Source organism: Ipomoea triloba, chromosome 1 (assembly GCF_003576645.1).
Source record: "Ipomoea triloba cultivar NCNSP0323 chromosome 1, ASM357664v1".
NCBI lineage: Eukaryota > Viridiplantae > Streptophyta > Magnoliopsida > Solanales > Convolvulaceae > Ipomoea > Ipomoea triloba.
Window position 1 is genome coordinate 19,839,535 of NC_044916.1, and position 21,245 is coordinate 19,860,779.

Consider the following 21,245-nt stretch of genomic DNA (forward strand, 5'->3'; position numbering starts at 1 on the left):
GACAGGCGCGAGGCACAAGGGGCACCGACTCGAAGACGAGCAAGGGACCTAGGGGTGGAGTTAGACGATACCCAATGCATCGCCCGCAACATTGTCCGAAGGCTTGGAGGCGGCTCCACCAGGTCACGGAACGCTGCACATGACAAGGGTTCGTCCGCTACGATGGAAACTACTAGCAGCAAGGGCCCTGCAAGTCCTACTCCCTCAAGTACAACTACCAGCAGCAAGGGCCCTGCGAGTCCTACTCCATCAAGCGAGCTCCTTAGCAGCGGAAGCTCATCTCCCATATCTCATCCATTGCCGATGTGGAAACCAGCCTCGGAGTGGACCCACGTCTACACAGTCATGCCCGCTATGGCAACAAACGCAGCTTCGGTGGAGGAACAACTAGCAAACATCACCAAAGCTCTGGAGGGAATAAGCGGGCTTCTTCACAGTCAAGAAAGGAGGCTCAATGATCTAAGTGAAAAGGTTGAAAGCAGAAAGAACGGCGAAACAAGTCGAGCTTCCGAGAAACGACCTCAAACCCAAGAAGAGGCTATTGACGTCAAGTCACCACGTCATCAAAGCAGGCACATGGCAGGAATTGAAGAGACTACCTCTCGCCCACATCCCGCTGAAGGGAGTATTCAAGTTTCTGGGGGCATGATACCCGTCGACCAGTTGAATGACTATATCATGGGAGCAATCAAAGGGAGACTCGAGGGAGGACAACCTTCATACACTTACTCCAAGCCTTACACCCGAAGGATTGAAGAAATGAAGATGCCGCTGGGCTACCAACCTCCCACGTTTCAACAGTTCGATGGAAAAGGCAACCCGAGACAACACATCGCCCACTTTGTAGAAACTTGCAACGATGCTGGAACAGACGGAGATTTCCTCGTCAAGCAGTTTGTCCGCTCTTTGAAGGGCACCGCCTTTGATTGGTACACTGACTTGGAGCGTGGCTGCATCGACAGCTGGAGTGACATGGAGCGTGAATTCTTGACTCGCTTCTATAGCACAAGAAGAACTGTTAGCTTCTTAGAGCTCACCACCGCTCGCCAATGGAAGGATGAACGCGCATGCGCTTACATTGAGAGATGGAGGGAATTGTGCCTCAACTACAAGGAAAGGATATCACAAAGTTCAGCAATTGAGATGTGTATTCAAGGCATGCACTTCGGGCTCTCATACATCTTGCAAGGTATCAAGCCTAGGACATTTGAGGAACTATCCAGCCGTGCTCACGACTTGGAGTTGAGCATTGAGAACAACGGAGGGCTTAATATGTCAAGTATGCCTAGCTCCTCTAAAGCACATACAAGGCAAGAAGTCAAGAAAGGGGGCAAACCCTTCCCAAAGCAAGAAAAGAAGGAAGCTATGAACGTGAAAACAGCACCATTGCGGGTTTTCACCAAAGTGACTGAGAAGCCTAGGCCTAGGTCCTTCTTTGGGCCATTAAGGGGAACTAGAATCATTGAAGAGATGCAGCAGAAACAGTATTCGTTCTTGGACTCTGACGTTTCGCCCATGTTTGATGAGTTATTAAAACTTAAGTTGATTGATTTACCAGAGATGAAGCACCCCGAAGAAGCTTCTAGGGTGGATGACCCCAAATATTGCAAGTATCATCGCCTCCTCGGACACCCGATTGAAAAATGCTTTGTTTTTAAAGATAAAGTAATGGCGCTCGCTTGCGATAGAAAGATTGAACTTACTGATGCGACTGCAAGCTCTAACCAAATCTCATGTGGAATGTTCGCACCATTACTCGAGGAGGATGGTGAGAAGAATGGGGGCAAGCAATGCAAACGCCCGCCTCCCTTTATTGTGAAACACACTGGGGGGCAACACTCAAAGCCGCCACAAGTTGATTCAGTCTACGAGAGGGATTGGGTGCTCGTTACCCATAGAAAGCAAAGGAATGATGTTGGGCTTGTTAGGCCATTGAAGAGAATGACGAAGCAATGGATTAAGAAAAAGCCAGCAAGATACCCCGTTTCTGACGTGAATAAGAAGGGGCATCCCAACAAGCCGCGAACACCGGTTACCCTGGCTCAATACATGCCAAAGGTGTTTCATCAACATGGGACAGATATTCTTGGGGCTGGCTTGAATACTAAGGAAAAGCATATTGAAGTTGGAGAATGTTCATTCTCTGTGGTCGAAGGAAGCGACGAGATCCAACTCCACAAGGCTACATCTTTCACCACCGAGATAACTTTCAAAGATGAAGATCTATTACTGGGTGGAACCCCTCACAATCGCCCACTGTTTGTTGAAGGTTATGCTCGCGAGCAAAAGATTAAAAGAATTTTGATTGATCAAGGATCGTCAGTTAATATTCTATCACTCCGAGCTGTGAAAGAACTTGGTATTTCAACTGATGAGCTCTCGCAAAGCCGCTTGATGATTCAAGGATTTAATCAAGGCGGGCAAAGAGCCCTGGGTATTATTAGACTCGATCTCAGGATCGGATCTTTGAGTTCAAGTACTTTGTGTTATGTGATAGATGCAAGAACATCCTACAATCTGTTGTTGGGTCGACCTTGGATACATGAAAATGGAGTAGTTCCTTCATCATGGCACCAATGCTTAATGTTTGAGAAAGGCGGTGTGATAGAGAAAGTCGTCGCCGATGAAATCCCATTCACCGAGGCAGAGTCATACTTTGCAGATGCGAAATTTTACTTAAAGAAACAAGTCGTTGAAGACGACGTTGATAAGAGCAATACTGATACACCTCCCTATCCAAAATGGAAGGGTAAACAAGTCGTAGACCAAAGTCATTGTGACCAGGAACTTGTTTTTCCATTGACAAGAATTGAACCATTAAAAGCGACTCCGGTCAACCCGTTGGAAGATCAAGTGCGGGTTGGAACAAGTCAGACATTGCCCGCGAAACGCACAGATGGTTTCGACCCCAATGCGTATAAACTCCTGTTTAAAGCAGGTTTCGACCCCAAGGAACCACAAAAATTGGGTAGGCTCATTCCAGAAGCTGGTGGTAGAGGTAAGTCAAACCAGCAGGAGCCACATGCACACAAGGGATTAGGCTATGTTCCCCCAAAATCGGTGCGAATCTTTATTAACAGAGCCACAAGTAATTGCATCACCTCCGCTGATGAGGAAGAAGGTGATAAAAGGAAATCTGTCTTTGATAGAATTGGCAAGGCAGAATCACGACAATCAGTCTTCAATAGACTTGGGTCGGGGCCTAGACCCGCTAAGAGGAAATCGGTACATGACAGAATTGGACCTACTCAAGTTCCAAAGAAATCCACCAGCTCGCCTACTGAAATAGAGCCATCAAAAAGGCTTAGGAGCACAGTTCCATCTCGTATGAGACGAGAAGATGATATTCAAGTTTCATGTGGTGAAATTTTGAAGGTTCAGCCAAAGACCATTGTACATACTCGAGTGCAAGCGGCAAAAGAAGGTAATGTTGATTTAAGTTGTGAAGTGAAGTCAAGTCAAGACGAGGTGGCATCATCATTTCATATCACATTATGTGATGAGACCCAGATTGAGGGGGAGGACGCAGAAGAGGCACCCCATGAGTTAGAGGAAGGGGTACGGGCCGCAATAGATGAATTAAAGGAGGTTGATCTAGGAACTCCTGAGAATCCTCGACCTATCTTCATCAGCACACTCCTTTCTAATGAAGATAAAAAAATCTATGTCGAACTGTTGAAAGAGTACATTGATGTTTTTGCATGGACGTACAAAGAGATGCCAAGGTTAGACCCAAAGGTGGTTGTGCACCGCTTGGCAGTGAAAAAAGCATGTCGTCCAGTCAAACAAGCTCAACGACGCTTTCGCCCTGAACTTATTCCCTCAATTGAAGGAGAAGTAAACAAACTCATAGAGGCTGGATTTATTCGCGAAGTGAAGTATCCAACTTGGATATCCAACATTGTGCCTGTGCGCAAGAAGAACGGCCAAATCCGTGTATGCGTTGACTTCCAGGATTTTAATGTGGCATGCCTGAAAGATGACTTCCCACTTCCCATCACAGAGTTAATGATAGATGCCGTGACTGGGCACGAGATCATGTCATTCATGGATGGCTCCTCTGGTTACAATCAGATTCGGATGGCGCCGGAAGATGAGTAGTTGACAGCGTTCCGAATGCCTAAAGGCATTTACTACTATAAAGTGATGCCCTTTGGTTTGAAAAATGCAGGTGCTACATACCAAAGGGCTATGTAGAGAATATTTGATGACATGCTTCACAAAATGGTGGAATGCTACGTCGATGACTTGGTTGTGAAGTCAAAACTCCGCACAGATCACTTGGGACATTTAAGAAAAGTCTTCGATCACTTGCAAAAGTTTCAACTTAAGATGAATCCCTTGAAATGCGCTTTTGGGGTTGCTGCTGGGAAGTTTCTTGGGTTCACTGTTCGACATAGGGGCATCGAGATCGAACAAGCTAAGATCGACGCTATAATGAAGATGCCTGAACCAAGAAACCTTCATGAACTTAAAAGCTTACAAGGGAAGTTGGCATACATCCGAAGGTTTATATCAAACCTAGCGGGAAGATGTCAACCCTTTAGTCGGTTAATGAAGAAAGGTATCCCGTTCGTATGGGATGATGCGTGCAAAAACGCGTTTGAGAGTATCAAGTCATATTTGATGAAGCCGCCCGTGTTAACTGCTCCTATACACGGTCGCCCATTGATCCTTTATATCTCTACCCAAGAAAACTCTGTAGGCGCTTTGCTTGCTCAGGAGAATGACAAGTGTTGCCATATTCATTCACCTTGACAGAGCCATGCTCAAACAATGTCGCTGAGTATCAAGCATTGATACTTGGGCTAGAGATAACAGCTGACATGAAACAACTGAGAATTAACATTTATGGAGGTTCGAAGTTGGTCGTTAACCAAGTGATGAGACTGTACGAAGTGAAGAAAGCAGAGTTAGTTCCGTATAACAACTATGCGAAGATACTCATACAATGACTGGGTGACGCTACGATTGAACATGTACCGAGGAAAGAAAACAAGCAAGCTGACGCCTTAGCCGCACTGGCTTCAACTATTGCTCATCCTACAACTCGGGTACAAGTATGCCAAAAGTGGGTAGTTCCACCTATTTTCAACGAAGATGGCTCAATTGATGAAATTGTCGAACTCCCTACTGCTTCTGTAACACCCCGTATTTTCAAAACATCATTATTTTAATATAATATTTCAAAAAGAGCTTATTTTCTTATTATTAAATATCATATTTCAAAAAGAGCTTATTTTCTTATTATTAAATATTTTAGTAAAATGTTACTAAATCTAATTATTTTACCGAATGAACTTATAAATAAAATATTTTAAATTTCTTATATCAACTAGTTTGGTACAAACTATTGATATAGTTATTTATAGTTTTAAAAGTCCTATTTATTTAATCAATTTATTTATCAAAATTTTAACCCAAAAATCTATCTGAGATGAACCTGTGACCCTTATATCAATGTTCTGAGCCTAAGTTTGAACCAAAGCCCAAGTGACTTAATTTCCTAAGTTTAAATAGTTCTTGAACCCAAATTCCTAGCCCAAACTTTAGCCCAAGGCAAATTGTAACCCTAGCTATATATATAGAGGCATTGTTCATCATCTCCTCCTTAATTGTTCATCACCAAAAAAAACCAGCAGCCATTCTCTCTTGTCTCTCCCTCTCGTTTCTCTCTTTCTCGGTGGGTTACAGACCAGCGAAGCAGCAGCAGATCGGAGAAGTCGACCGGTGAGGCTTCCTCCGGCGACCTTGGGCTCTTCTCCCCGACGAAGCAGAATCAGCGACGAAGCTCTGTGGCGGTACGTGGTGGTCGGTGGTGTAGCAGATCGACGCAGCGACCATGGAATCCGGCGAAGCAGCCGGCGACCTTCACCCTCTCTCCTTCCTTCTCGTCTCAGGCAGCGACGGTAGCTGGGCAAAAGCAAGATGGATTAAGGTATACTAAATGCATATTAAGGTAATAATTCTAGTTATTAAGTTAATGGTGTTGATTTATTGGATTAATATCAATTAAAGGTTGATTAGGTGATCAAAATGATGTTGACGGTGGTAATGTAGTTTTAGGAGGTGTTTTGAGTAGGGCTGCAAACGAGCCGAGCCGAGCTCGAGCCAGGGGTGGCTCGAGCTCGAGCTCGTTTATCGAGCTCGGCAGTTCTCGAGCTGCTCGAGAGGAGCTCGAGCAGCTCGATTGTTCGAGCTCGAGCTCGAGCGCGAGCTTGATTTCGAGCTCGAGAGCAGGCTCGATTTCGAGCTCGAAATCAGGCTCGACTCGAATTTTCAGTTCGCAATTATGCTTTAATTTCACCTGTTTCATCATACACTTACTGTTTTATCCATAAATAAATAATAAAAATTTTTAAACATTCCAAAGTCCAAACTTCATTGGTTAAAAACTTAAAATGTGCACAACTTCACTGCAATATCAACTACACTTAAGCACTCAAAATAAGTAAGTTCACAAGTCCACTTCAAATCTTCAATATAAACTACAAGTCAACAACAACACTGAAAATAAGTTCATAGATCTATTTCAATATCAGTTACAAGGCAACGACGGTAGTCATCTTTGATTCCAAGAAAGATCTGTTGAATTTGAAAAAAGAAAAATAAGCATAATATTAGATAAGTGAAGAATGCTAAATATTTGTTTAAAACAAAAAAGAATAACTTACTTTCATGAGTTGGATACCGGAAGAAAAATTTCTTGATATGATTTCTCCTTCTGAAAAGAAAAAAAAAAGAAGATAAAAAGTGTGTAAGTAACCAAATGCTTTAAAAAGATAATCATATAATCATCATTTAATATAAAAGTAAACTTACTTTAGCTTTGGTAACTCCTTGTATATGTCGAAGCCAATCGCCCCCACAAACTAAAGTTTGTACTGTGTCCGGCACCAATGATGCACGATAGGAATCAATAACCCTTGTCCCAGCACTAAAGGTTGCTTCCGAAGCCACAGAGGTAACAGGTATGGCTAAAACATCTGCTGCCATTCTTGACAATATTGGATATTGAATTCTATTCATCTTCCACCAGTCTAAACAAGAAAAATCACTAGGGATCTCATTCTTTTTAAGACGCCCTTTTTCTAAATAGTCTACTAGCTCTGATCTTGTAGGCTCTGCAGTCTCAACTTCTTCACAATATGCATCAAAATCATCCCAATGATATGTAGAAGTTGGGTGGGTGGTTTGGCTTCCGAAAGTGTTAGAACCTGGAGTTTCAGAATTTCCTTTATTCATTGATTCAGCAACATACTCTTCATAAAGAGTATTGATGATCTCTTTCACCTTGGAAATGTTTTCCCTAGCTTCCTCATTAGAATAAAGTCTAGGAAAACAAAATTCAAGTGCAAGCATTTTTTTTGTTGGATCAAAAACAGCACCTATTGCCATCAACAAATTGCACTCACCCCAATATTTATCAAATTTTTTCTTCATTCTCCCAACCGAATCCACAATAAAAGAATCTTCATCACTTACATGGCTATCCAATGCTGATTTGATTTTCTGAACTTCTTGAAGAAACAAATTTGAAGTAGGGTACTCACAACCTGAAACAAATTTGAAGTTAAATACTAACAACATAAAGACTAAAACAAAGTTGAAGAAACAAGTTACAACTTACAAGAATCCAAACCTGATATAATGTGAGTAGCTGTCCAAAAAGCCTCTAAAATTGAGCAAACTTTAGTGACTTTATCCCAATCATCTTCTTCTGGACAACTGTCAAAGAATGGATCCCGATCTTTTAGCATCTTGAAGGCTTCTTTGAACTTCAGTGCACAACTTAGCATCTCAAACGTGGAGTTCCATCTTGTTTTACAATCACGTATCAATTTCCTATCTTTCAATTGTAATTGTTGCACACAGTCCGCAAATTGTATACGCCTAGCCTCTGATTGGTTCACATACTCCACACTATCCCGAACATCACAAATGACATGCCTAATCTCCTCTAATCCATCTTGAACACACAAGTTCAAAATGTGTGCACAACAACGAACATGAAATAAACACCCCCCACATACCAAACTTCTTGATCTTTGAAGTGTATCCTTCATGTACCGAATTGCAGAATCATTACTGGTAGCATTGTCAACTGTAATCGTAAAAACTTTCCTTTCAATGCCCTACTCTTTCATGCACTTAAATATAGCATCAGATATCTGAAGACCTCCCCTCGGTGGTGGAATGTTGATGAAGCTTAAAACTCTCTTCTGCAATTTCCAACTAGAATCAATCCAGTGCCCAGTGACAACCATGTACTCAATCTTTTGATTTTTTGATTTCCAACAATCCGTTGTCAAACTTACTTTACTAACGGATTCTAGATTGTTCTTCAACTTTTTCTTTTCAATCTCATAGACCTTCAAACAATCTGATTTGATTGTGCTTCTACTAATCCGTTTCCACTCTGGCATTATACTTTTCATCAAGACGTTAAATCCTGCTTCTTCCACAAGGGTAAATGGATGCTCATGCATCATGATCCAATTGGCAATAGACTCTCTCACTACTTCCATGTCAACCCTTCCATGATGTAATGACTCTCTCACTACTTCCATGTCAACCCTTCCATGATGTAATGGAGGAATAGAAGATGAAATGTCAACCCTTCCATGATGTAATGGAGGAATAGAAGATGAAACTCCATCACTGGGCAAAAAGTTTAACTTTGTTTGATTATCAACCACCTGCAAAAAGAATACAATTACTATATCACATCTACCTAACATTTAAGGTTTTAAGGTAAGGAAAATTAAGTATTTACCTGCACAGTTTTCTTCCTCATAGCACATTTCTCTTGATGCCTCTTGTAGCTCGTTGTCGTTCCCGTTTTATTAAATGCAAACCGATGATGACAATGAATACATTCTACCTTTTGTGTTCCAGCTACATTCACCACTTGAAAATCAACCCACACACCTGAAGTTTTTTTCCTTTTGTTTGTTTGAAACTCTTGTTGGGTTTCTGTTTCTTCGTTTAGTGGTGTGTCATAACCATCTAAATGTAAGCCTACCCTTTCAACTCCTTCAGCTTGTTCATTAACTTCATTAATAGTTTCATTGCTTTCACCAACAACACTATTTAAAGTATGAGGATTTTGCGGGACAGATGAATTCCCTGATGACATGCCTAATAAAAAACAATAACAAAATTAACTAGAGAACAAAATCACCATTGACCATAGCTATACACAGTTTCATTCACTTCACACAATCCACATATATAGCTATACACAGTTTCATTCACTTCACACAATCCACATATATAGATATACACAGTTCATTCACTTCACACAATCCACATATATAGCTATACACAGTTCATTCACTACACAAAATCCACAGTTCATTCACTTCACACAATCCACATATATACCTAAATACAGTATAAACATAGCTATACAATGCCTTGGCTAGTTCTTAGTTCTTACAGTGAACATTAAACATAGTTATACATTATAAAATAGTATAAAATACATTACTAATCTGATATTATTCACACATAATAGAAAATACACTAATACAGTATAAAAATACTAGGAAAAGTAGAAGAAAGGAAGGCAGTTATTACCGGCGAGGGGAGGTGGTGCTGTTTGGACGCTGGCAGTGGGCAAAGGTGGAGGGGAGGTGGTGCTGGTTCGGCCGCCGGCGGAGGGGAAGCGGTGCTGGTGCGACGGTCGTCGATTGCGTATGGGAGGGTGCGGCGGTCGTCGATTGCGGCGGTGCTTGTGCAGCGGTCGTCGATTGCGTAGGGGAGGGTGTGGCGGTGCTGGTGCGGTGGTGTTTGCGGCGGTGCTGGTGCGGTGGTCTCTGCGGCGGTGCTCTTTGCGTACGGGAAGCAGATAAATTGGGGGGAATTGGGGGAATTCACGAATATGATTAGTCTTTGGGGAATTGGGGGAACACTTAGGGTTACTTTTTTAATTTCAAATATTTAGTATTTCAAATTTATAATTTTTAATATTATATATATATATATATTATTTTATATTATATTATACATGGCTCGCGAGCGGCTCGTCGAGCCACGAGCCTGAGGTATTACAGCTCGAGCTCGGCTCGATTGTTAAACGAGCCGCTCGAGCTCGGCTCGAACTCGACTTTGACCGAGTCCGAGTCAAGCTTTGACCGAGCCGCGAGCCGCTCGGCTCATTTGCAGCCCTAGTTTTGAGGTGTTGAGAATGTATTTTTGGAGCTGTGGTAGTATAGAATTTCGGGTTCCAGGAAGTCTGTAATTTCCATTGGTGAATAGGACTAAGCAACAGTCTTATTTACTTGTTTTCTTATTAAGTCACCAGGAGTAGTAGCGTTGGAATGGTTAAGGCCTTGTTCGTAAGGTGAGTGTTTAGGGTCTCTTATTAAGTCACCAGGAGTAGTAGCGTTGGAATGGTTAAGGCCTTGTTCGTAAGGTGAGTGTTTAGGGTTTGAGACTTATTATTAGCTAGCATTTGCATATTTTTTTAAATATTGCTTAGAAAATAGTTTATTTGTTTAAAGTGAGAATTGAACTTTAAACCTCATGCTTTAGCATACTGAGTACTTTCCAATTAAGCTAAGTGAATCCTTTGAAAGTATCTTGGTTTAATGAATTATATTACTAGTGATGTGATTATTAGCTATTAATTAATTAATTAATGATGATTAAGGCAAATGGTGGGTTGATTATGGAATATTAATGAATGATGATGGTTAATATTAATGATTAGTTGATGGTATTATGGACTAAGTATGAATTAAGAACATTAATGATAACTACGTTGTAATGGGTGTGTTATGAAGGTGATTAGCATGATGGTGATGACGGTTAGTTAATAATATGTAATTGTTGATGATAATAAGATTGATTATGGTAATGATATAATAGTGTGGATGATGGGTAATGATGTTGAGAATATTGAGTTAGTGGTGGTTGATGGGTTTCTGATATTATGATGCTTATAATTAACGGTGATGATGAGTTGTGAAGTTGTGGTTATGGAGACCAAACGATAATGGATGTGATAGCGGGCCCTTACTTGAAAGGAGATGATGTTGAAATTAGGACGATGGTTCATGGATTAATGGAAGGATGGTGATGAAAGGTTTGATGTGGGAAAAGAGATCAGATAATATGGGAATATCTATGATGTTGAGAAAGTAAAAATGTTAATGATAGCATTGGTAACTGAATAAAGATTTGGATTGGTTCTCAGGTTCCCCGTTGAAGTGACTAGTCTAAAGAGTTGAGCCTAGGATCGGGTGATTGCTTTTGAGAGCTTTGGCTTTAAGGTAAGTTTCTATGTCCGTCAAAACTACCTTTCCCTATCAAATGTGCTATTTATCTAATTGAGTGTCCTTAAACTATTTTGAAAATGTGTTTGGGTTTAAAAGTGTGATAAATAGCAATGTATATATCTTTTGGGTGTTACCTTATGATTTATAAACTACGAATCTGTGTACATGTATTTATTGAGGATGTTATGGTGAATTATGAGAGTATGCAACTATACTATTTTTTTTGGGAAGTGTAAACCATAATTATTTTGAATGGTATAAGCTATATTATGATTGGAGGATAAATCCTATGTTTGATGTAAATCCTATTTTGGAAATGTATATATTATATATATATACTCTATCTTGTTTTGGGAAGTGTATTTGAATAGCCTACGGGCAATGGAAAATATCCATGAAAACCTATTTTGAAAGGATATTACTATTATGGAGGAATTATATAATAATGTACCTATTTTGGAGAATATACTTATGTTATAATCTATATGGAGGTTATCTATATTTTTATTATTGGAGGTTACGAGAATCTTGGGCTGCGGTCCAAATTATTGTGAGCACTTAGGGCTGCGGTCCTATTTGCTATTGATATGAGAACCTAGGGCTGCGGTCCTATTGGTTATTGATTGGGTGGGTAACCTGGTAGCAAAAATCCTGGGTTACTAGGGCTAGTAACTACCTTTGGGGCTTGGAATCCCCGGGGTGTGCGCACTTAGGTTTCTAGTTCCTGTTTTCATGTATATTGTATAGGTGTGAAGGTTCGGTAGTGGAGGTAAGCTCCGTTCCTATCCTCCTATTGGTGATTTGAGTACCTCCATACTTATGTTTTACTTGATGATTTACTATGAATTAAGAATTGTTGGATACCTCCACTTATGTATTATTATGCTATATTGATACTTGAGAATGCGGGTTGAGCTACCCATTGATATTTGAGAATGACTTTGAGAATATCTATACTGGAAATGCTTATATGATGAGCTATGTTTTATGATTATGAATTCCTCCCTATCTATATTATGATATTCTTGAGTAAAGCTGGAATTGAATTCCTCCGTACTTATTTTATATGTACATCATACAAATGATCTTTGGGAAGGTTATGTTTTGAAACGAGTGGTGATCGAGAGGTACTATAATAAGTACTATTACTTATATGAACCTATTGGTACTTTGAGAAGTGTGTGTGTTATCTTTAAATACTTAAGTAATGTATCGAAAACTATTTTGGGGAGTATCTTTACTATGTATCTTTGGTATGAGTCAAACTCTTTTACTGAACGGTTCCAAAACATATTTACAAAGTATAGCTATTTTCAAAAGTCTATATATGTACTTACTTTACAGGGCGGGGTAGAGCTTACTTAGCATTTTTGTGCTAATCCTTTTATCTCTTGTTTTCCCACACCTTATTGATTTCAGGACTTGATAGAAGTGACTCGTTTTGAGAGCGCGACCTTGAGCTAGTTACCTTGGAAGTGACTTTGGTATAATGGTTTAGTTAGAATCTAAATTGATGTGTAGGCTTGATTTGTATTACGGATAGTGAGTTGTTGTAATATGGATTGTAGTTAGAATCTTTATAGCCTGTGCGTTTAGGCCTTGTGAGTTGGCCTAAGCGTGGCATAACACCCCTTGGGTTTAGAGTTTGAATTTGCTTCCGCATTTGTTTTTAGTATAATTAGTAAGAAAGATTATTTATTTATGTTTAATCGTGTATTGAAAAGTGGGGGTGTTGGCCGTTTGATGCTTGGGACTTGATGTGGTTGGCCCAATTACGCCCAAGTCATCTGCAGGGCATACATACATATTGACCGCCACCGATTACTTTTCAAAGTGTGTAGAAGCCGTGGCATTAAAAGAAGTAAAAAAGGAAAATGTGGCAGACTTCCTCGGTGTTCATATCATCTATCGGTTCGGCATCCCACGATATATCTTAACTGATAATGGGAAACCCTTTGACAATAAATTGATGGACAAGATCTGCAAGCTTTTTGACTTTCAGCAGCGAAACTCCTCAGCGTATTACGCAATTGCGAATGGGCTTGCGGAAGCTTTTAACAAGACCCTATGCAATCTATTGAAAAAAGTGGTCTCAAAATCGAAACGTGATTGGCATGACATAATGGAAGAAGCGTTATGGGCATATAGAACCACATACTGCACACCTACTCAAAGCACTCCATATTCTTTGGTGTATGGCGTGGAAGCAGTCTTGCCTCTAGAGCACCAAATACCTTCTTTAAGGTTGGCCATACAAGAGGATCTCATTGATGAGGAAAATGCCAAGTTACGCTTGGCTGAGTTAGAAGCCTTGGATGAAAAACGGCTGCAAGCTCAACAGAGCTTGGAATGCTATCAAGCTCGTATGTCAAGAGCCTTTAACAGAAGGGTGAGGACCCGTTCCTTTCAAATTGGTGACAAAGTACTAGCTGTTCGAAGACCAATCATTGTGACAAGGAAAACCGGCCACAAGTTCACTCCAAAATGGGATGGTCCCTATGTGGTTCAAGAAGTATACACCGGTGGGGCTTACAAGTTGGTTAGTGAAGATGGTTTGAAGGTTGGTCCAATCAATGGGAGATTCCTAAAGCTCTAATACCCTTAAACTTAGGGTATCAACACAAGTCATAAATGCTCTTGGCCCGCATGAGTTAAAATTGTGAACGACTTTACTTATTAAAAAAAAATCATTTGAACTACGTTTGACTTGATCTCCTTCGCAGGAGTACGTAGGCAGCTTAGAGACACTTTCTCTTCTAAGTTCAGTCATAATTAAAATAAATCCTTTTGTGTTAAGTCTGTTCGAAACAACTTAGATTCATTGAAGTTTAATCATTTCATTGTATGTTATGATTTAAAGTAGATTTTCTCGTTAGTTGATTTCGAAGTGACTCATTTGGGGTTTATTCAAGCTCATTTTTTTGCACTTGTGATTAAAGAAAATTGTCTGTAAGTCTTGTGAGAAGGAAAAAATAATGAATTCAACTCACGTCAAAGTCTTGTTTCAAAAGGGAAAAACTCATACAAAGTCGAAATAAAAAAGCATAAACTAAAGGAGTACGACATCTAAACATCAAAGATCTACACTATTCGAAAATTCATCAAGTCTTCTTTGTCTGCTTCTAGATCTTTCTTCGCTAAGGAAAACTTATCATCATCTTCATCTGTCAACATGGGAGTCTCCTGAATGCATTTCACTATTTCTTCAGCAGAATTCACAACCTCTTGTGACGTGTTGCGTTGTTCTCGAGCCTTAGTCACAAGTTCTTGGAGCTTTGGCCTTTCATCACAGATCTTTGTCAACTCCTCCCTTGAATCCTTTATGGTCTTCTCAGCCTCCTTTATGGTTTTCTCGGCTTCCTTTATAGCGTCTTCTAAGAGGGTTACTTGTCCGTCAGAATCCTCAAGGATCTTTTGCTTCTCCGATAGAAGAGTTTGAGTTTCAGGGAGTTGTTGTTGAGCATCCTTGAGAGCACTTTGCGCTAAACATAACTCCGCAACTTGAGTTTCAACTGGCATCGCTTCTGAGTGCTTGGACCGTATCTGTAACCCCTCGTCTATTTCGATAAGTTTGAGGTTCAGAAAATATGTCTTTAAGCTATGACATTCATAGGATAAGTGACCGATGCTTCAAAATAATTTTTTTTGAGGAAGTATAGTTGTTATTAAGTTGCGATCGTTCGTGCCGGTCACGAACCGTAAAATTTTAGAAGCTGGTATTCGGACCCGATTATCCTAGGAAATGGATTATTAGACACCATATTATTATTCTTGAACTTCCTATTCAATTAAATCAGCCCATAGCAGCGAAAATTTATTTTGATCGTACATCGCTAAAATTTCGCGGTGTACCGAACCTAGCCCAATTTTGAGGGTTAGTCTGGAATAAATTTTTGGTTTCGAGAATTATTCTATCCAGATTATTTTCTACCGAAACTTTATCTGTTTGGACCCCAACTGATAAGTTTAAAAATACACCATTATTTTATTCTATTTTAATTCTTCCATGCAAACATTCCCCTCAAAGTACTAAGTGTCTAAAACATGTTTATTCTCCTTGCCCTTTTGTTCTTGCCTTGGCCGAAATACAAAGAGAGGGAGAGAGTGTGAGCTTTCATCTTCTTCATCCTCTTCTTCCTCGCTTCAAGCTTCCATAGCCAATCTCCACACAAGTCTTCAACTATTCGGTAAGTTTGCGGTTTTATTCGGTTAAAAAGTCTTGATTTCTTCCCTAGAACTTGATTGTAGGTAAAGATTTCTTAAATATGTTGTTATGGTGGTGTATTCTACCTAGGGTTTTTCGGTGAAACTTGGGGATAAAGGTTCAAGACTACTTTTACGGTGATATTACACACTTGTGAGGTAAGGAATTCCCTTAAGTTGGAATTAGTCACTTGAATTTGGATAATTGATTTTAGTTGAAATATGGTGTTTTTGGAGCTTTGGGAATATTTTCGTATACAAGTTCATAGCTTGGATATGCTTGTATATGTTGTATTTATGTCTATATAAGCTTATACTTGTGGAAGTAGAGAAAGGAAATCAGGACAGATTTCTGTCAGTAACTTCCGTGAATTTCTGGGAAAAATCGGTAAATTATTTTGGTCCAATTGTTTTTATACATGTAGTTCTATAAGTGTAGAAGCCGCATATAAACTTTCATAATTTTTGGAGTAGTATAAGTATGGTTTTCAGAATTTTTCCCAAAACTGGTCCAGAGAAGGAAAAATGCTGGACAGCACACTGCCAAGGGCAAAAATGGAATTTTCTGTGTAAATTCGTGAACCTAGGTGACCAAAACTTTTTATGAACATCAAGTACTATGAGTTAGGGTTCTACCATAAAAATTTCAAGTGAAAAAGAGTTCGGGAACTATTTTTACCGGCTCAATCTTTCGGACTGCGCAAAACTGTAATTTCTGGACAGAAACTGTCAAAATCAATTTTGACAAAAATATTTTTTTTGTAACAAAACTAGTGACGAAATTTTGGGATGTCACAACCATATTTGGATGAAATAAATTATTTTGAAAATACTATTTGATTCCAGGAAAGAAAAAGAAAAATGTTTTCAAACCCTTAGTTCTGGAATAAGGTGGGGACCTTCGGGAAGGCTTAAACGCCACGGCCCGGGGTTGGAATAAGGTTGGACCTATGGGAGGGCTGGAGTGCCATGGCCCTAGGTTGGGATAAGGAGACCGACGGGAAGGCAGGGAAATGCCACTGCCCAAGGTTTGAGAAGGAGAATTGAGAAATGTTCAAAGTGCTTACTCAGGGGAAACTAAGTGGAAAATTTTTGAGTATGAAAATTATTGTTATTCTGGGCTGCGGTTCAGATTATTATAGAGCTGCGGTTCTATTTGCAAATGATGAAATTCCTGGAAATGTGAAATTTTGCAAACTTGTCTGAAAAAGGCATGAAAATTATTTTGAGTGGCAAGTTATGACTTCATTCTTATTTGAGAAAAGCTTTATATGATTTAACGTTTATACGCTATTATACCATCTATAAATCGTTTCGTTACAGGCAGATTTTCAAATCATGGTAAAACTTTATAAAGCTTTTAGATTATCTATGTTTTCAAACCTTTGTCTACTTTTAAGTGACAAATGGATTTCCTTACTTAGCCGTCGCGCTAACTGCACTTCAATGTGTTTCTTATCAGTTCCAAATTAGTGTGGGCCCCTGTAGCCGATGAGCTCGGGATAGAAGGGAAGTACAGGTTGAGGTCTACTCTTTGATGTAGACAGGGATTGTTATTAATGTTGTAAGTTTAGCCTGTGCACTTAGAGTGGAGTTTGTCAAAGAGGTGATAGAATTCACTCTAGGTGTGGCGGTAGCACCCGGTTTTCTGTTGATATGATGTAAGCTTCCGCAATGTATTATTAGGGATTTCGTAATAAATCCAAGATGTGAAAATTGGGGTGTTACAGTATCTTATCATAATCCTGAGCCTTCTTAAAAAAAACATCCACTCTGTTCTCTAATGATGACAAGTCTACCACATTATGTTTCGTAAGTTGGAGCTGTCTCTCAACACTCCCTTTGAAGGAAGAAACACTTTCAGCTGGAGTTTCCTTTAACTTCTCGCAAATATCATTCCAAATGCCTGCGATCATGGCCATATACCGTGACATGAAGGAATCTGCACCAGGAAGAATGGAACCATGAGACGGTTCCGGTTGTGCTTCTTGGTGAGGTGGGTTTGAGGGTGGCAGTGATTGATGAGATGCTACCACTTGATTAAGGGATTCATAACTGTCACTATGTTCCACCTCGCCTATAGAAGAATGTTGATTCGACGACCGGGCGTCATTACTGACATGTAGCCCAGCAGAACCCTATAAAAGGAATACATATATCAATAAGGTTAAGATTTTGAGTCATTGTGAAAGGGAAAAGTTTAGGAAAGTTTCCTAACCTCGTTCGATGGTCATCTGTTTCGTTTAAAATTGCGATCACTATCAACATCCTCGTCCGAGCTTCGGTGCCTCACTTAATCGTGGGGGGCATCCTGTACTGGTGCTTTGCCTTTTCTCAAAGTATCCAATTGATCCCTTTACTCTTGAGTTATTCCTCTCTAACTGTTACGTTTGGGTCACCATTAATGACTATGTCTTTGACGCGATTCTCAAGGAGATTTGCATGCACGTCAACCAACCAGGCTTTGTAGGTGTCTGAGACATGTTTCTTTGGAATAAATGGGATCATGGGAAATGTTGCCCTAGACAGAGAGTTGAAGTGCTCATACTGGCGATGGAGTTGAAATCCCTTAGCAAGTGTGACGTCGCGGTCATCCGTCAGTAACAAACCGGGGGCAGATGCTTGGTAGAATCCAAACTGACGACTGAAGCGATGGGGTACATAAGGCTCAGCCTTACATTGGCGTCCTTGGCGTAAAACAAGAAAACCAGGGCGCAAACATATGAAATATTCAAAATTCTCTTTACCCCCTCTCTTGTCATCACAGAAAAAGAAGTCTCTACCATTTTGACGAGATGTGCATAGCCAAGACGCGTATTGCGAGCATCAATTCTGTCGTAATACTTAGCACCGCCTTCTCCGGAAGAAGTGACCATCTTTGGAGAGACGACATGAGGCTAGCGGTCTTGAAGTGAGTATTGAAATAAGCTGATAGCCATCTGATAGATGCCAAAAGTACCTAATTATTCAGAACTAATTAAGTTGATTTCTTGCCAAAACAAAGTCTTGAAGAGTGCAATTGTGTGTTTATGTGCTATTTTACTAACAAATTGCAAAAGAGTTTTGTGTGGAGTGTTTTGAAGGATTCCCACAGGCTTAAAGGCTGAAATCAACCAAAGAAAGCATAAAGCAATGAAAAGAAGAATCAATCCACACGAGGACACACAAAGACCAAACCGGAAACAACAAAAGGGACGGAAATGGAGAAATTCACGCTTGCGAGCACCACCACGCGTGTGAGTTGGCGTGGAATTATTCCAGTATGCATCCACGCCAGTCCACACGCGTGTGAGCAGGCGTGGACAGGCACCAGAATCCTGCGCGTTGTTTTAGTATTTAAGGGACATTTCAGCTAGGAGAGGGAGTCTTTTGTCAATTTTTCACTTCTCACTTTAGGTTAGGGTTAGATAGGATTAGGGAGAGGAGGAAGAGCTCCTTGGGGAAGAGAATTTGGATCTCCATAACCTTGAGATCCTTTTGGGTAAACTCTTTCATTGAAACTTGTTTTCTCTTTGGAACTCTCTTGCTTTTCCCTTTCTCCTAAAGTTATTTGCTTTTACTTGATCTTGTAAATATGCTTTTCTATTTGAATGAGATGATGTTGTTAAAGCCTATGAAGGGCTAATCCCTAGGATTGGGGCTAGGAAGAATGGAGATTTGGTGTTCATGATCTAAAATTGATGAATGAGTTCGATTTCCTTGGGGAATGTTGAAATTGTGTGTATGTTTTGTATGATCTTGTTAGATCGAGGGCCTCTTGAAGAGATGATCCTATACTCTTGAAGAGATCGGGGCCCTCGATCTAACAAGATCATACAAAACATACACACAATTTCAACATTCCCCAAAGAAATCAAACTCATTCATCAAATTAGATCATGAATACCAAATCTCCATTCTACCTAGCCCCTATCCTAGGGATTAGCCCTTCATAGGCTTTAACAACATCATCTCATTCAAATAGAAAAGCATATTTACAAGATTAAGATAAAAAGCAAATAACTTTAAGGAAAAGGAAAAGCAAGAGAAGTCCAAAGAGAAAATAAGTCTTAATGAAAGAGTTTACCCAAAGGATCTCAAGGCTATGGAGATCCAAGTTCTCTTCTCCAAGGAGCTCTTACTCCTCTCCTAATCCTATCTAACCCTAACCTAAAATGAGAAATGAAAAATTGACAAAAGACTCCCTCCTCCTAGCTGAAATGTCCCTTAAATACTAAAACATCGCGCAGGATTCTGGTGCTGGCCCACGCCTGCTCACACGCGTGTGGACTGCGTGGACGGTTACTGGAATAATTCCACCCCTGCTCACACGCGTGGTGGTGCTCGTGGGCGTGGGTTTCTTCGTTTTCGTTTCTTTTGTTGTTTCTGGTTTGGTCTTTTTATGTCCCTATGTGGATTGGTTTTTCTTTTCACTGGTTCATGCTCTCTTTAGTTGATTTCAGCCTTCAATCCTGTGGGAATCCTTCAAAACATTCCACACAAAACGCTTTTGCAATTTGTTAGTAAAATAACGTGAAAACGCACAATTGCACTCTTCAAGACTTTGTTTTGGCAAGAAATCAACTTAATTAGTTCTAGATAATTAGGTACTTTTGGCGTCTATCAATGTTTCCACACTTTAGATTGCTCGTCCACGAGCAAATTATACATTTAAAGCCTTCTCATTTAGATGCCAAAAGTATCTAAGCGAAAGATATGCTCAATGATAAACATTCATTAAAAATACAATCTACCAGGAGATGTGAAATCCTTCACAATATCTTCAAGGAATGATAAAAATGTGTCATACACTGCTATGAATATTCAAACAAAGCAAAACCTCTGTTGGTCACAAGTTGGACAGTTAAGAAGTTTTCACAATGTCAAGCATACAATCCAAAATTTCATTCACCTCTTATTGTGCGAAGGCCTTAAGCTGATCCCCCTAGTGGGAACGATGTACAAAACCTAATCAATCGGCCTCCCTTATCGCCAAAGCCCAACATAAAAGTAAGTGAAAATAGATCCATGGGTCTCTCTCCGCCAGTGGCTTGGGTGGTAACTCATTCTTCTCACTTCCTAGGGTAACATCGTCAAGCGTCCCGACTTCACATGGAGCTCCATGTTTTTTCGAAGACAGTGCAATGGGTGCTTGAACCCTAGTGAAGCGGCTTTTCTCATCTCAATTTTCTCATCTCCTAGGGCCATTTTATTGTGAGCAACCGACTCCAGATATAACATTTATGTATTTTGAAGACTATGGTTGCTCACCACCTAGCGAGATGGCTTTCCTCGTATCTTATCTCGGGGATTGGCATTTTTGCCTTTTCTACTCTTTTCTCCGAACAACAACCCCTCATGCCTTTTACTTTGGGAAACATGGATATTTCACTCAATACTCACAGAAAGCTCTCCTTTTGCCCCATGTTCTATTCTATGATTATTCAATTCCGGGCTTCGCTTAACTTATCTTTCTGAAATTAGGGGTTGCACATTCCCACTTCGAGAGATCCTTAAATAAGGCCTTTACAAAATAAGAGGCGAATACCAAACAAGCATACAAATTTTCAAATTTTAAAGGTCGAGATAAGGGTACTTCCAAGGTTATTCAAAGAGGAAACTTTTTTTTTTGGCACAGATTTAGCATTCTCCAAAGATAGAATGAATAACAACACATACTTGTGGCTTGATTATCTTTCAAACAAATGAGATAGAGCTTTGTTTAATAAAATTTTTTTATTTTAAGCACAGCTCTTTCCATACTTTAGACCAAACATC

The 21,245-nt window shown here is 40.0% G+C and overlaps 1 protein-coding gene and 1 long non-coding RNA gene across 2 annotated transcripts; both read right to left on the reverse strand.

Moving 5' to 3' along the window:
- Window positions 1-6,342: 6,342 nt before the first annotated feature.
- Window positions 6,343-6,944, reverse strand: LOC116013795. Its single transcript, XR_004097280.1, has 3 exons — window positions 6,823-6,944; window positions 6,675-6,724; window positions 6,343-6,585 (listed from the first exon to the last, which is right to left on the reverse strand). It is a non-coding gene; the product is annotated as an uncharacterized LOC116013795 (long non-coding RNA).
- Window positions 6,945-7,103: 159 nt separating this feature from the next.
- On the reverse strand, window positions 7,104-9,139 carry LOC116010052 (zinc finger BED domain-containing protein RICESLEEPER 3-like). Its single transcript, XM_031249318.1, has 5 exons — window positions 8,777-9,139; window positions 8,319-8,699; window positions 7,643-8,135; window positions 7,486-7,556; window positions 7,104-7,217 (listed from the first exon to the last, which is right to left on the reverse strand). The coding sequence occupies exons 1-5, from the start codon at window positions 9,137-9,139 to the stop codon at window positions 7,104-7,106; spliced, it is 1,422 nt and encodes a 473-aa protein (XP_031105178.1).
- Window positions 9,140-21,245: the final 12,106 nt, after the last annotated feature.

Bases quoted from the DNA above. Each gene is read 5' to 3' on its own strand.
- LOC116010052 (XM_031249318.1), bottom strand. From the start codon at position 9,139: ATGTCATCAGGGAATTCATCTGTCCCGCAAAATCCTCATACTTTAAAT. The intron at 8,136-8,318 runs GTAAGTTTGACA...ATGAAAGAGTAG, and splicing joins ATCTAGAATCCGTTAGTAAA to GGCATTGAAAGGAAAGTTTT. The intron at 7,218-7,485 runs GTAAGTGATGAA...CTGAAACTCCAG, and splicing joins AATCAGCATTGGATAGCCAT to GTTCTAACACTTTCGGAAGC.